The 16609-nt window shown below is 42.3% G+C and overlaps 1 protein-coding gene across 3 annotated transcripts in view; it reads right to left on the bottom strand.

The window, feature by feature from the left end:
- ABCA1 (ATP binding cassette subfamily A member 1) overlaps nucleotides 1-16341 on the bottom strand; it is an 81786-nt gene extending 65445 nt beyond the window's left edge. For 2 of the 3 annotated variants that reach the window (XM_083882980.1, XM_083882982.1), the window contains exons 1-5: nucleotides 11714-11802; nucleotides 10590-10733; nucleotides 4565-4658; nucleotides 1139-1280; nucleotides 141-262 (exon numbers count right to left, since the gene is read on the bottom strand). In XM_083882980.1, the coding sequence (XP_083739106.1) occupies nucleotides 141-262; nucleotides 1139-1280; nucleotides 4565-4658; nucleotides 10590-10655 (424 nt within the window). In that variant the 5' untranslated portion in view covers nucleotides 10656-10733; nucleotides 11714-11802. Of the gene's footprint in view, nucleotides 1-140; nucleotides 263-1138; nucleotides 1281-4564; nucleotides 4659-10589; nucleotides 10734-11713; nucleotides 11803-16323 lie in introns of those variants that run through there. The other variant, XM_083882981.1, reaches the window with a different exon arrangement.
- Nucleotides 16342-16609: the final 268 nt, after the last annotated feature.

Genomic DNA, 16609 nt, shown 5'->3' with positions numbered 1-16609 from the left:
ACTGGAAAAGCTTAAGGTACTTCTGCAGGATTGGAAAAGGCTTGATAAACTGTAAGTTATAATCACACACATTCCTGAAATTTACATGCACATGGAATTAGCCAGTCAGAAATACCAGATATTGACTATCAGGCTGTTACCTAAGCCAGAGGAATTTCCCAATCTGCGTAGTTTTTCCAGGACCTTCTGGACATCCTTTATACTTGTGTCCTGTTGGCTGTACAACAGTAACCTCCTGGCATCCGAGAACAGGCGGGAAACACTGCAGGAAAACAGAAAAACAACTAAGCAGTCATCAGCCTCTGTGAGCCACCATCCACAGATACAGTTTTCCATACCAATTCCAAACTTTACCCCCTTTAGTTATATCAGTCTAGTACAAAACACTCTTCAATGACTACCCTGACAAATGACAATGACAAACCAAGGAGCCTAATAAAAGATGTCTGCTAATGCAGGGCCAATCCAAGTTACACTGGGAATATCATATATTTGAAAGCACTTTTAGGACCAGGATGGAGAGGGCTTTCTGCCTATAAACTGCTGCTTCTTAGAAGCACAATTTAAGAATATCCTTGCTCCTTTCAAATGCTTCTCCAGATTCTAGACACTTTATACTCTGCATTAAGCCTATCCTTCCTGACACCATGAATGTAGCAAGTAAGGCAAGGCATAGGAAAGCTGGCCATAAACTGTGCTTCCTGCATCATGTTAACCAGTAATAGATAATCAACATCAGGAGTATTCCCTAAACCTGCTCAATTGCCTCTCACTCTACACTGTTCAGAGGTTCATTAACTAGGGAAAATGATGGTTTGAAAAAAGAGCATCTTAAAAAGCCTTACTTTTTATGGGTCAAATTCTGAGCCCAGGTAAGAGAATGAACTCAGTCCTTACCCAAGGCAAAGTGTTTCACTCACCAAGAGCTTCAGGTGCTTGGACATGGGAATTTTGGATACTTACCAGCTGTCTGCTAGTCTCTATAAACTTGGTAACTGAAGAATCTGGTACTTCAGAAGTGGCAGAAGTTACAAAACTCTCATAGTGTAAGATTTCACAAGTGATAGGTGACTTCCAAATATCCCTTTCCCCCATGTTTCCCCAAGAACAGAGAGTAAGCAAAAGTAGACAGACTCACATAGAGGCATTGAAGTTTCCAACAATACCAGGGGATTCCCCAGGAGTTGGGTAGCGGAAACATGGGTTGTTGGCATTGCAGATGATCCCCTGTATCCATGGCAAGGTTCCTGCTGAAGGCATTGCTTTATTTGGAAAGTGACCTAGAACAGAAACACAGGAGTTAGGAGACAAACACATGATAAAAACCTCTACTACACAGCATTGCATTTGAACAGCAGTGCTAACCCTGCACTGGTTATTGCCCCAAAGAGCTATGAAAGAGCAGAACAGCCAACACTAAGAAGGACTGAGCTTGTATTAGACTCTCCATACTGCTCTTTCCAGTCTTTTTACTTAAGTGTAAACCTTTCTACTAAAGAACTAGTGAAGTCATAGGCCAGAGTTTACATCCTGTTTAAGAACAAAGCAGTAACAAACTACTAACGGCAGACATACACCAATATGCCACTTGTATACTTGTAAATCCCATACCCCCAATGACTGGGGAAGAAAGGCATAATCCTGCACCTTACATAAGCTGTTAGGCTGCTTTTTGCAATGATATTGCTTCCTCACCCCCACACTAGGGAAGGGATCCTGGAGGAATGTTATGCCCCTTCCCCAGTATCTCAAAGCTCAAGACTTTGAGGATCTCTCCCCTCTGGTACTCACTTCATCCTTCCAGCATGTCTGCAATCACTCAAGGGGCTGGCTCCCTACCTCCACAACCTAAATGAAAGTACCAAAGCCCAAGAAAGAAGTAGTATCAAAGATATCAAATTACAGCAAGGCTGATTAATGTGGGTGGCTGAAGAAAGATGGGAATCTTATCAGCCCTCCCCGGAGAAAGCCAAGGACTCTGTGCAGAAGAATGCTTAAGGGAAGCGTTTGTTTTTTCCAGTACCCAGGGAACTCTTGCTCCTACTGCTCTGTTTAAAATAGAAGAGTTTTTTACCTGACCTGGCTGACTTTTGTTTCATTTTGCTTTTTTGTTCTTTTTGGCAGAGGGGCTTGGGGAGAGAGTGAGGAGGGAGAAAGAAGAAAAATTCTAAGACTTTCAGATTCTTCTTGTAAAATTTCCCAGAGAATCACTCTCTCTGTCCTCCATGCCTTTCATTTTACATTGTTAGGAACTCCAAGACAATGTTCAGAGCAATGTATAAAGAGGAATGGCACACAAGAGTTTATGGTAATTTCTCACACACAGTGATGCATGTAACACCTGTTTCTCCAAGAGTAAAGCAGTAATCTGTTGGTTTTAAATCAGATGAGATACATGAAAAAGAGTGCAACAGCACATAATTTTCAATTACATTGCTGCAAACATTTAGCTTTTCAGAAGAGATTTGTTACTTCTTGTCAGATTCTCTCCCTGCCACCGCCAAAAGACTTCATTTTGAATACTTTGAAGGGTCACGGGAACAGAAAAGAAGAGTTCTACATAACAAGACAACACTCTGGCCCAATAGCAATCTAATATGTCTTCCCTGACTGGTCTGGCAAAAGCCCCATAACTATATCTCTTCAAAGTTAATTGTTCCTCCATGTTTTAAGAGAAAACTTCCTCACACTAAGCCAAGCCATTAGAAACAAGAAGCCGTGACAACAGTCCAATTCTTGGTTCTTCTTAAACCAGGAAGGAAAACAAAATTTTACTTGTTTGTTGAAAATGATGACCATTAAAATATTGAAGGTATGTGGAGGCTACAAAACGCTTGCACACAGCTCTGTTACTGCTATCATCAGGCACTACCTACAAGTGATTTCATAACAGTACACAACACTGCCACTACAGATAACAATCCTACTTCCCTTAAGGCATCCACAGGGCTACCAAAGAGTTTGCCATCAACCCAAAAGCCTTTATTTTTTCCAACTCTGCTCACAGTTCAGCAAAACCTGCTTCACTTCACAACACATCCCCATCTCTCAGCATAAGCGAACATTCAGTGAAACCAACCCAGACAGCACAGTTCAGAAATCTACTCACAGAAGCTTTCAAAAAATTAAGAAGAATTAGCCACAGAAGTGAATTAAAAGTTACTAGATGCCTTGTGCACTATAACTGCTGAGGACAATATAAGAAGACGGACAAAGCAGTAACAGTCAAGACAAATGGGAAGGCAAAAGGATGACAGGTGAAAGACTCAAAACTGTACTTATGGCATGGTGCCAGACCCAATGTTTTACAAGAAGGCTACTCTCTAGCAAGATCAAACCAAGTAATTCTATGAAATCACAGCTCTTGCTAGGTTTGAGTTTATATACAGCCCTGCCATACCTGAAATTAATTATCACTGAGGTTACTAGTTATTTATAAAAGCTGAGGAGAGTGCTTATTGCTTCTCTTCAGCTTCATGTCTATATTACAGGTATCTCTGCTAATGTCATCATAACATTCAGTCTGAAGAGGCAGCTCAAATTCCATGTAAAGTATGAGATTTAACCTAAAGAAGCTTCAACTATGCTGTCGAGTGCTGGAAAAAGTGAGTTAGGCAGTATCCATGAGATCAGCAGAGTCCAAAGTGTAATGGGAAACTGCAAACACTAACACTTCAGCTTTTAAAGATACCAGCTTGAACACCCAGCAAACAGCACAGAATGCCCCAGCGACTGCAAAGACAGGGTAAGTGCTGTAAGAGGGAGTTCTTTACTTATTTTAAAAAAGAGGGCTCTTTCTTAAGGGGGCCCTTAAGAAACATGTTTTGCTGACCCTTAAACCTTACATTGCAGTAATCAGGTTAAGTAAAAATAAACAGAGAGCCCTTCCACTATCAGTTAATTGCAGTATGAAGCTGTCACCAAACACAGTAAAACAACATGATGTTGCTAATAAACAAGTCATGCTTCCTAAATCAAATGGCAACTAGAGAGGTCTACAAACTTCCTTTGAAAGAAAAGCAGAAATGTGCTCATTTACGGTGCAAAGAGAAAAACAGATTTTTTTTTTTTTTGTCAGCAGTGTATGACTGCTGAATCTACTAGATGCAGAGCTGACACTGTAATTATTAGAAGGGATGGAATTGCTCTTGTGCTCTTTAATGTGATACATTAATGCACTTTACTACCTGGAAACAAGATTGCTTTCTTAGAGACCAGAACTGCATTCTTTTATGCTAAGTCGCACACACATATCAAAAAAGAAAAATAAAATTGGAGTTCTGTGCAAGTTTTACAGATATATCAGAGTTGTACGGCAAATTCTCAGGTAATATAAATGCAAAATGAGAAATAGCAAGAAAAAGAGCAGCAACATGTAGTCCTGGAGCAACATCATCAATTAACTGCAGATCATGAGTTGGAAGCAAAGGAGTTTTGAAGCCCTCCTGCAGATTTCTGACTGGAGTAGGGAACCACTGGTCTCTGCATCTTGCCAGCTGCATTATTACGTTCTAAACATGAAACAACAAGCATTCTGGGTGCAGCTGCTCTGTTTGATACTTACATTCATGCTGCTCATAGGGCGGATATGAAAGTCTTACAGAGATCAGGATGAAGAAGATAAACAGAGGCCAGGCAACTTCGATCAGCAGCTGGAACTGGAAACAATAAAGGCAAAGTATTAAGACATCATATTGAAAATAAAGGTCAGAACAGAAGTTCTAGGACAATCCACTTGTAAGCCAGTACAGTTTTGCAAGTACTGTCTCATTTTGCTTTGCCTACACATTCCAAGATCAAGAAGTTTGTTCCTCCAATTTCACAGGATACTCTGCAAAGAATTACAGTTTTTTCTCATTGATATGTGCCAGTTATCCAACTAAAATGGATGTGTTTAAGAGCTATTTTTGGCTTCTTTTTATAGTTTCTGTCCCCTGACTGAAAGAAGCCTCCCAATGAACTTAATTTTTTTATCCCATATTTTGCTGTAATGGGATACTTCTACCCACACTCACAGTAGACCATTAAGTTTCTACCTTAAAACATCAGGCACAGAAACTGTACTGATGCATGCTATGCCAGCTCTTTCAGTACTGCAGAAATATATTGGTATCTAGAAAGCAGAGCTACTAAGATTAGGCTCGTATCTAGTTTCTGTTTTGTTCCGATTTATGTTTTTTCCTGAAAGTAGGCAGCACCCACTGGTGCAGGTCATCTACAGAAAGGCAGTATCAGGGAAATAAAGAACTCAGTTATTAAGAGGGATGAGACAAGAAGAAAAGGCCTGCTATGAAATATACAACATTTCTTAGACAGGGAATTGAAGTGCAGAAAAATTCACTGTGATGTGTCACATACCACAGGAGCATGTGGACAAAGCAACTCTCCAGCCTAGAGCTTCTGAGAGACAAGCTGAGGTCTCCCAGACTTGAGCTTCATTAGCCACACCTCTACTTTCCCACCCTAGAAAGGCTGCCCAAACACGTATTTTCAGCAAACTATGAGACAAGGAAAGCCTGAAAGCTTTTTATCCTGCTACTTCATATGTTTCTCATCTATTTCTAGTCAGAGAACACAGTGTTTTCTTGGTCAAATGAAGAAAAATCTTTTCCACTTCTTTCCTGAAAAACTCCACCTTTTCTAATAAGAGGTCTACAACATTCTCCTTAAAAGCCAGAGTGTAAGACCTGCAACCCAGTGGGAGGCAGAATCCCCACCCATAAATATGTTTTTGCATGTTCCATCATTAACAGCTAAAATTGGACTTAACACTCAGCACAAGGCATCCCATGCAAACTTTGAGGTGAGAGACTTCTAGGAAACTACTATACCTCAAAATAAGCTGCTCATGCTGTAGAAAAAGGCCACTTGATCCAGCAGAGGAAATAATGTAGGATGGCTTTTCACAGATACCTTTCATAGCTGACAAGAAACAGCAAATAGCATCCCTATCTAAAACACATAAAATTTGAGCATCAGTCTCCCAGGCACTCCTGGTAACAGTGCCAGTCTCTTCAAGATAATTTCAGAATACAGTCATCCACTGGACCCTGAGATTAGCTCAGCTGATTAGAGCATGGTGCTAATAACACTAAGGTTGCCAATGAGCCATTCACATAGGAGCTGGGCTTGATGGTCCTTGTGGGTGCCTTCCAACTCAGAATATTCTGTCATTTGTTATTATCATACACACATTGTACAACTACTGGGTAACAAGCTCCACTGAGACCATACTAACAGAGGTGCCAGGAAGATACCTCAGCATCTTTGGTCTCTTATTACAATAAACTATGTAGAGGCCACACTCACACACTCAGCCATTGACAGCTGCTTGCATCTGCATCAAACAGTGCTCTGACTCTCAGAGATCAAAGATGTTTAGACCTAGGACAGCAACAACTTGTCTACTCCTGTTTTCAGGACACTCTCATAGCAGCTACCAGGATGGCATAGCAGGACTTTTCCTCCACTTGACAGAAAAATGGCTATGAACCCAGGACAAGTCCATTCCATCTTCCAGCATCAATGGTCATACTCTAGCACATGTCACAGCCTTCTTCCACCCTGGCTGTAGGCAAGCAGCATGCACCCCAAGCAACTGCTGCTACACTGTTGAGGGAAGACCAGCATCAATTGGGCTTGTGGAGGCTTCTGGGGTGACCAAGGAGGACAGAGAGCCTCTCACAGCCCTTTAACTACTACAAAACCAATGAGAAAATGCTGCCCTGGAGCTCAAGCCCTGGCTTGCTCAGAGAAGCATCAGCCCTAGCCACACCACAATAGAGTGGACAGCAGTGCCTAAGTGCCCGGCTGCTGAACTGGCCATCTGCACACACAACTGCTCTTCTGCACACCTGGTTACACAGTCACAGAGGTAACCACACGTGTGCTGCACGTACAACACACCTAACCTGCCACATCAACAGGCTCAGGGAGCATAGAGAAAGGAGGGATGCAGCTTGGACTGACCAAGCTGCACCTTTACACCTGAAGGCAGACATCATAGCAGGCACCAGAATGCTACACTGTGAGAGACAGCTGGCAACTGCTGCACCAGAGGCTTGCACTGGGACAAGATCAGAGTGTCAGGAGCATGCCAGTAGAGACGCCCCAGGCAGGTCTCTTGCGCTGCTCAACAAAAACTGAGTTATCTTCCTTTGCTTCTAAAGGTCAGCAGGTTCTCTCCCCTACTGCTTCCTGACCCTGCAGCGACAGCACTTTTCATCCACTGTGGCCTTACCAGACAAAGACAAAGATACTAAAAGGGAACATGTCTCACTGAGACTCATTCTAAAGAGATATTGAAAAAAATCAAGTCTCCTCTGCCACTTCTGTGCTGCAACAACCAGCCCAGTAAATAATGAAATTAATTTTCAGTCACCCAATCCCTCACCTATCCCTGCTCCATGTCAGTTGAAGAAGGAACATTCCATTTGCACACAGCAGGTGAATTCAGCTAAGAACAAATTTGTCCTAATTTTACCAAGGTTAATCCCTAAAGCATGCCAAATTTATACCTGGTTGCCACTAAACACTGAGCTCTACACTGTGTCAACAGGAAACCTGTTGAGCAAGAACTAAGCAGACTATCACCCCATCCCACTGTCAACTCCCCCTCCCATCTTTATGGTCCAGTTTCAATGCAGGGAGCTAGCAGAATCTGACCAGTCTCTCCATACAAGTTTGAGGTGTCTCCTGACTTGCAAGAAAGCAGGGAGAGAAATGTTTTTACACAGTGACCCCTGAACATGATTTTCTTTCCTCTCTCCCCATGTGAGCTCCTTCCCCCCACTCCAGTGCTGTTGGAAGTTATCCAGTATAAAGTAACACTTGAACTGCACACATCAGGGTGAGCTTTGAACCCAGCTTTCGCAATGCAGCCCAAACTCACAGCAGCCAGCGAGGGGGTTCAGTGGGAAGCCAAGGCTAGCCCACATTTTTCACGAAAAGGGTAAGGATCAAACTATTTCTAAGCTACACCTTCAGTAAGCACAAGTGGGAGAGAGCCTACATCAGCACAACCCAACTCAAGGACAACAGTCTCCTAACAGGAAAGCAAAGAGATGAACTGTGCAGCTGTGATAACACCAAGGTGAGAGGAGATGTTCTGTTCTTTCTCTACCATTTCCTGTTAAGTGGGCTTCTCCTCCTGACATCTTCAGGAAAACCCCAAGTGAGAACCATAAATGAGAAAACCACTGCATAACTGAAGAGCCCCACAAAAACAAGCTATGTCTCAGGCCTTCATTATGAATTCACTAATAATCAGTGTGGAATAGAGATTATGAGCAGTGTCATGCCCTCTGGGATACCTGATGGGAAATCAGTTGGGAAATGGCAAAACAGCAGTTGCCAGCAGGTACCAAGAAATAGCTGAGCAGATCCAGAATGGTTACCCTACTGCATTTCTCTGGCACCTCTGCTGCCCAGTAAGCCTACAACTACCTTGACATGACACACACACTAAACTCGGACCTTTTCACTCAGACCTGATGCTATTCAGCCTGGAGAAACACTCTTTACTACCTGAAATGAGGTTATAGCAATATGGAGATTGTCTCCCCATGGAAATAGTGACAGGACTAGAGGGCACAGCCTCTAGCTGTGTCAGGGGTCAGGTTAAACATCAGGAAAATTTTTTTCACTGTGAGCATGGTCAGGAATTGGGACAGGCTGGGCAGGGAGGTGGTGGAGTTGCTGTCCCTGGAAGCATTAAGAAAATGACTAGACATAGCACTTAGTGCTGGAGTTTAGTTTGCCTGGTGGTGTTCAGACAAAGGCTGGATTTGATGATCTTAGAGGTCTTTTCCAAACTTAATGACTATGATTCTATTATTTTCAGAAGATTCTGCCAAAAAAATACCAAGCCATCATTCTTAGTGTAAAATTCAGCTCCTCTGAAACAGCCTCCTGGTTTAAACACCACTCCAGAAAATCCCACAATGTTCTAGAATTCCCCTACTTCTTAAAGGCAGTTCTGGTAACAGCCAAAAGTTACACCTCTAGTAGCAAGACAGGAAGAGTGTTTTTAGCTCTTAGGGCCTAGGTTACATGGGCAATAGCTGAGAAGAGCCAACCTTAAGGAGTCATAGCCAGTTTTAAGACTACTTCCCCAGCTTATTTGTAACATTTTTCTGAACTATGAGGCTGTTCCAAAGCCCAGGATGTGACCCACTTCTGAAGAGCAGACAGTCTCACTCTTTGCAGCTGGTACAGTCCATGACCTCTCTGGTGGGCAGTCCTGTCCTGGGAGACCAAGATTCATGAAAGGCAAAAACACATACAACAAACTCTGTCATCACTGGCAGCTATGTTTATACACAAGAGAAGACAAAGAGGCCATTAGCATCTTTTGTCTGTTATTTAAGAATGGACTAATTCCATCTCTGAATTCACTGGACCCAAGTCCTAAAAAAACTAGCCTCAGACACCTGAGTAAAGACTTCAGGGACTGTGACCATTACCAGTAGTGAATATGATAGCCTTTCCTCCCTTGTGATGCTGAGTTTCTAAAACAACCCAACCCAACCAGCTGGCAAGCATCCTGACATTTGCAAGGCTCAGAAAGCTTATCAGAAACCACTTTCCATTCACCACTTCACTAACTCGTGTTCCTTTCACATTCCCTACTGATACCTCCTCAAGGTCAGATCTAACAGGCCAAATCCTCTGAACAAGCCTGTTGCACAAATCATGCCCTTGTCCAACACAGATACTCCTTAAACCCCTAGATATTTAATACCATGTTTTCTCAGATTTTTAGCTGTTTGCAAGAGACATAGCATCCTATGAGGTCTCAATCTAAAGGCAAAAGAATTTTAAGAACATCATACTGGATCCACACTCCTGTGCCCTTTTAATCACAAGGAGAAACTCTTCTTATGCATTGTCTATTATTTACAGGTAAATTTCCACACTGTTAACAGATGGCGAGGACAGCATTCTAGCCACTCAGAATACACTTTGGCAGAAGAACATCAGCTGCCTGGGTTTATCCTCATGCCAATTCAAGAACATGCCTCATGCCAGCCACTTAATCTATCTTCTGTTGTAAAGTTACATAGCAGGTTTGGGATTCTCTCAACAATTAAAGTGACTGGAGATGTCTGCTACTGCCTCTGCCATTAGAAATTGACAAGATTTTGTTGCCATTGTTGCAGCTTGCAGCATTCAAAAGGTTTTAGACTCATGGGCACATCCCTGCAGCCTGGCAATGCCTCACGCACAGAGCAGAGCAGGTCTCAGCAGGGGTTTATCATTTCACATCCTTGTTGCTGAACACAGCAGTCATGCATCCTCTCTGCCTGATCTAACACCAGTGTTCCAGTACTCCAACACACTCTCACACTGGAATTCAGGACAGAAGCCTTGAGCACCTTCAAGCCCTCTGGTTTCTGTCCACCCATCACTCTCTCCAGTTTGAATAGGGTCTTTCCAAAGCCAGACCTGTTGCTCAGCCAGGGATCACTAGAGGAGGAACATTAAGCGAGATACAGGATATTTCCCTGGTTTTCTTGAAAAGCTGTACTGTCTTGTAAGCTACAAGACTGTAACTTAAGATCTCAAAACACCCTTGGGCTAATACTTACAGTCTGTCTTCTTCTGTAAGTAAAGTTCTTCCACAGCAGCAATCCCAGCTGTGTCCAGAAAGCCATCTTCCTTCAAGCAAAGCCAGAAGCTCCCTTTGTGTAGCAGCAGCAGTACACAGTACAGATATTGTGGCCAGGCATTAACTAGTGAAAGGAAAGAAAAACAGCAAAAATGTTGAAAAGGAAAAGTTCTGTCATTCATAACAGAAAAGGCAACAAAATAGGGAAAGACAAGAGGCTGTACTCTGTGACCTTGCAGCCCCTCCATGGAACACCCCACTGCCTTCTTTCTTACCCCATGCACTCCAGCCTAGTCTCATGGGTCTCAGTAAGCTCAGATTTAGACTCACTGTTTCTTATCTCAGAGCTCCAAAGCACAAAAAGTGGTTTGCAATACACTTCTCTTATTTTCTGCCCCAAAAATTCCAAGAGAAGGACAGACCAGATTGCAAATAACTAATAGGTTTTGAAAGATTGTTCAAAGATCCCTCTGAGTAAGGGTGAACCATACAACTCAACCCTTTTCCTTAAAGCCTCTTTCCATATCTAATTTTATAATGGTGAAAAGCTGGCTGCCGAATTAGGAAAGCCTTTGTTTTGAAGTCCAGTCAACACTGCTTGCAGGAGAAAGTGCTGTGCATTTAACAGGCAAGGGAGAAATGCCTATTCCCTTGAAGGTAAGTGACTAAGAAGGATGCTAGAGTTGTTAAAATTTAGATGAAGTAAATGGAAAATTGTTTAGTCAGTGTTCGGGTCTTGCAACCACCAGGCCTCCAACACTGTCGTGAATTAGCCGTGTTAAGTGTGTGTCTTGCTGCAGTATGAAAGCACAGAGGACTAAAAAATATTAATTATAATAAAAAATTAATCTCTTTGGTGGCATTTAATAAGAGTATAGTATAGGCTTGGTACACCCTTCCAGCATGGCTCAATCTTTACACTCCAAGGTGAGCTTTCAATATATTAGTTAAATGTCATTAAACCTTTTTTCCAGAATCAATTCAGCACACTTTCATTTACTTCTTAGTTTCCAGGCCACTTCAAATTAAGAGCAGTTGAATCCTCAGAAAGTGTCTGCACAGGAACTTAGTTAATCCACATTAAATTAATTCTGATTCACGTACCTGAATACACTCTGTTGACAGAATCAGCATTATGATGACAACTAGCAGTTGATTCAAACATACCCCAAGAGAACCACTCTTTCCAACACCTGTTAAATTGGGAATACACACGCTTTTGACTCTGGTGTCCTACATAACAGTACCCTAGCCCTAAGATTCCAAGATGCATGTCTGATTGCTAACTACACTGAAAAGATTACCAAAAATCCATAAATGCGCTAGGAACATAACACTTCCTCCAAAAACGCTCTGACCAGTCCCACACTGGAGTAAGACTAGACAAAAAATTCTGGATGTGAACTTTAATATGATGAACAATTGCTGTCTTAAAGTCTCATCCAAAAGTAAATTCCATTATTACAATGACTTGTGAATTAAAATCTGATCTCTTAATAACGTAGGTCTGTGTTACAAAAAAAATTCTCCAACATGACTAAAAAAATAACCTGTTACACTGAGTTCTGTAGATGATTACACTGCAGTATCGCAACAGGACAACAGTGCTTTTTAATGCCGGTACAGCAGTAATAGATGCCTACAAAACCTTACAAACTGAACCTCATACCAGCATGGCAGCAATATACAGTCAGCATAGGATCATCACTTCTGTCAGGTGCTGGTCTAACTACTGAAAGGACCTCCACAGATGCTCCTTCATAAGGGGATGCCTGACTCATCAGACAGGATAGCCATCCTTCCCTGCCCAGGGCATCCCGCTGGCTGGAATACCCTGGCGCTAACACATTGCAGATGCATGCACATCTGGCTGGAAGAGCAGAAATTCCCAGACATACTTGAGAAAGGCACTTGGCAGGCTACCAGCATACAGCAGGGAAAAAGCCTGCTCTTTGTGGGGAATCTCAGAATAAATACTGGCTGATGATTGCACCCATGTTCATGGACCCAAAGCACACCTCTGCCTACAGCCTTGGACATGGTGGCGGGGGGAAGAGGGGATTTGAAGTACTTCCTCTAAATTTCAGTATTATATATCTAAAGCTGCAATCAACCTAGCAACAGAAGTTGGGAATATTGAAAACTAGGGAATACTGTTACCTCTCCTTTGTACTAACTACCTCCACTCAAGTTCCTGCATAATATTTGGGGGACCTGACAACACTTTTACTCACTCTAAAGAGAAATGTCACAAATAGTACACAGGCACTTACTGACCACTAATATGGCACAAAAATCTAAGAACACTAAGATAATTGCTCTTTTCAAGCATTTTTCCACAAGGATACTGGTACTGGTCTGTGAGTCACAGACCTCCATTTGATTTTTTTGTGCTGTTCACGGCCACAAAACAGTCTTTGCTGCCCGAGTCTAATCCTGCAGCCATTGCACAAGTTTGGCATACAGAAGCAAGGACTGGAAGCGACTGTACAGCCTTCTACAGTCACTGGTAGTTATGCAACAGGTTTTTTGTCTTCAGAAGGGTGTTCAGAGTACCCACTCCACAATTCATGCTCAGGCCACCAATATGGTTAAATCTCTGCAAAAAAAGACCTTATTTCCAATGCTTTCCAGAAATTAAAGCTTAACACCAAATCCAGTAAGAATAAAGTGCCACAGGAAGAATACAAAAAGTATCCCATTGACAGTCAAAGGGACTTTTGGTGTTCTCATCAATGGAATTATACCCTACTCCTGCACCTTAATACCCTGAACAGAGGCAAAACAGAAGTTCAACCAGTCTGTGGAATGAGCAAATCAAAGGGCAGATGGTTTAATGCACATCATTTAAAATTCAGATACTGATCCCTTGCACTGCAGTCAGTCCACAGGATGCAGACCACAGAAATACTATTTTATAGAGGCTGTAACATTCATATCACATTAGCAAACTGTAGTGAGGGCACGTATTTTATCATTTAACTCATCTCAGGTGATCAGTAGAAGTGTTCACAGCCAGGAAGACTCAGCTGTGCCACCTGCTTGAATTTCAGCTCTCTAGAGTTAAGCTAAACTTTACTGGGAACAAAGCAAGTGATATGGCCTGTTCTGCCTGGACAAAAGTTTGAAATAACAAAAATACTGACTTTTAAGGACTGCCCAGATGTAGGCACACCAGCTAATTTCCTGCATAAAAGTAGGGCATGGAGCCTAACAGTGGACTAATCACCAAGAGCACAACACTTGAGCCTGAAGTGTATCCAGTTCTTCCAGCCATGCTGGGTGACAGCTGCAATGACACTGTATGCCCAAGGCAGTATCTGTTAGAGACCAGGGAACAGGTTTGTTAGTAGTCACCTCTGATTTTCCTCCACAGAGGCTGACATATTTGGTTCACTGCTGACAAGTTAACCAGGTGCACTTGAATTACTGATCCATCAGAAAGCACTCAGCAAAACAGTATCGGAGCAAAATGGCTTAGCATCCTTTCAGATGTTTTTCCAGCTCACAACAGGCAAGAACTGTAAACCAGAGATGCAGAGAACTGATCAACCCAACACTTCCAGCTTGGTTAGAGCTGAAGTCCCACTTTATCTTCACTTCAGACCAATCTGATAAATTCAGCATAGCCAGGAAATGCAACCTGCCATTTAGTTAGTACTGCAGTGCCAAAACTCTGTTAGTTTCCAATGATGACTTTTTATGCCTCACCTGCGTAAAATTTTGAACCAACAGCAGGTATCAGTAATCCCTCCTGACACTTACCCAGAACTCCCTGTAGCAGGAATACTGCTTTCTGTCTAAAGTAAGAAAAGCTGCAGGAATTCATCCCCACAGCATTAGTTTTCCTGTGATATAAAGTGCCACAGTACAACACCCACCTGCACAGTTAAAGCACAGATTCCACACACTCATCCCATGGTCTGCCTTTGCAGAAGACTCCCTGCACATGACATTTCACCCAGCTGCAGAAATCCTGAACAGCCTCCTAGCCTACATGGCTGCAATTTCATCTCATTTTCTGCAATTCAGAAAATTACTCACGAGAAAGTTAGGCTCCAGGGCAACCTCTGAAAATTATAACAATGAAACACATCCTTTGGCCAGCTCTCTCTTTCAAGAAGGGTGCTAGCCGCTATTTTGAAGTAAAAAGGTTGTTGATGAATCCATTAGCTGGTATACCAACAGTCTCCAGACCTAATCCCTCTTAAATAAATGTATTTTTACAGCTGTAGATTTAGAGAGTAAAAAGCTCAAGTGGCAGAAAATCAGTTCCCCATCCCCCTGCCTGGTGTCTGTACTAAGTAAACATAAAACAGCCTTCAAAAGCGGCTTTCTGCAAACAATGCAGATGTTTGCTTTCTTTGGGGAGGCAAAAAAAACCTTTCCCCTAGAAAAAAAAAATTAATCACTATTTCAAGAGGGAACAAAGTGAACTTACCAAATCTTAGGAGACTAAAGATTTCAGGGCTCTGGCAAGATACTATAGACAATTTAAACTAAGTCCTTGTCAGCAGAGCTAAAAAGCTTTCACCAGTTGACAGAAGGCTCAGTGGCCTCCACGAAATAAGGCCCTGTCCTCTCAGTCAGATTTTCCATATCACAGAAGCTACCACCACTGGCAACTCTCCACAGATCAGGTGGCCATGGAGAGTACCAATCTAACAGCTACATATGATGCCCTTATAAGTTACAAGAGCCAGTACTTTCCTTTCTCAAAAGCAGACATGATCTAGCATTTCTGCTACCTGAGCCAGACAAAGTTTGTACATCTGCTTAACTCCAACAGATCTTGTCCATACAAGTATCAAGTCAAATAAGATCAATTTTCAGAGAAAAGAAGCAACTAAAACAAACATCAGATTTCTGCAGAAATATAGTCCTTTTTATGAATATTGATAAATGCATTGACATTTAATTTCTGTTAGGTACTGTCAAGCTGCATTTTGTGAAGGAAACAATATCATGAGCCATGTGAATTCTGCAAATCCCAGATTTAGAGTCCCCCAGTGATCCATACACCATCAGTGGAGAGCAGATCCCTCTAAAGACTGTGCATATGAAGGCAGAACAGAAGGGCGTGACTCATGAACTGACATTCTGATCTACACAAGACAAACCACCAGACAGGACTAATGACCTGGATGGGCATTAGTCTAACAGAGGTTCAATTAAGTCTAGAGTCCAGAACTAAATCCCCATCTCCCAGATCAAGGCCTAGTGCCTTGGCCACTTCTCTGCCAAACACCAGAATTCCCTTCTTCCAGCACAGTAGCTGTAACTAGAAGGAAAAAACCAGTATTGATCCCCATTATGCTAAGATTAGGCTAGATAAAGAGCAGCTGTGAGCAAGTGCAAGCAATTTTTGTCCTGCTGCTAGAGATCTAACTGAACATAAAATCTGCCAGCAGAAACAAGCAGTGCATAAAGAACCAAAAGTAATAACCATTCTGTGTTCTAAAGTCACACTAAGCTTGCAAAATCCAAAGGAACAAATCTGACATTCCTATCTCTAAAACTTCCAAGCGGTCAAAAAACTTACTGACATCTACTGGAGCTCTAGGACAGAGGGGAAACTGCCACCTGAACAACAACAGTTTTATACAAATAACAGTAGGGATCTTCTAAAGTAATCTTTTAAGCCAAAGAGCCTGAAATAAGTTACAAAAAGGTGCCATAAAAAACATTAACAGCACAGAGTTCAGGTAACTCACCTAAGGCCACAAGCAAGCAAAAGCAGAGATTAGAATGAAACCATCAGATCCCACACGTCCGTCTTGTGTAGCAGTCACAACCAGTGCAGGATCAGCAGTGGAGGTGTGAGCTTTGGACCTACAGGCTGCTGCCTGGGACAGGATCGTTATCAGTGGAGGCACACAGACTAAAAGCTGGTCTTTCATAACCTCCCCACAGAGGACATCTCCTCCCTTTTGCCAAATGAATACGGGACACAAAGTTTTCTATTCCATCTAAAGAGTCCTTCAGGGAGAAGTGCTTTCC

The sequence above is a fragment of the Zosterops lateralis genome, assembly GCF_965231275.1.
Source record: "Zosterops lateralis genome assembly, chromosome: Z".
In the NCBI taxonomy this organism is placed as follows: Eukaryota; Metazoa; Chordata; class Aves; order Passeriformes; family Zosteropidae; genus Zosterops; species Zosterops lateralis.
Note: the sequence above shows the minus strand (reverse complement) of the source record. Positions and strands in the feature narration are given on the sequence as shown.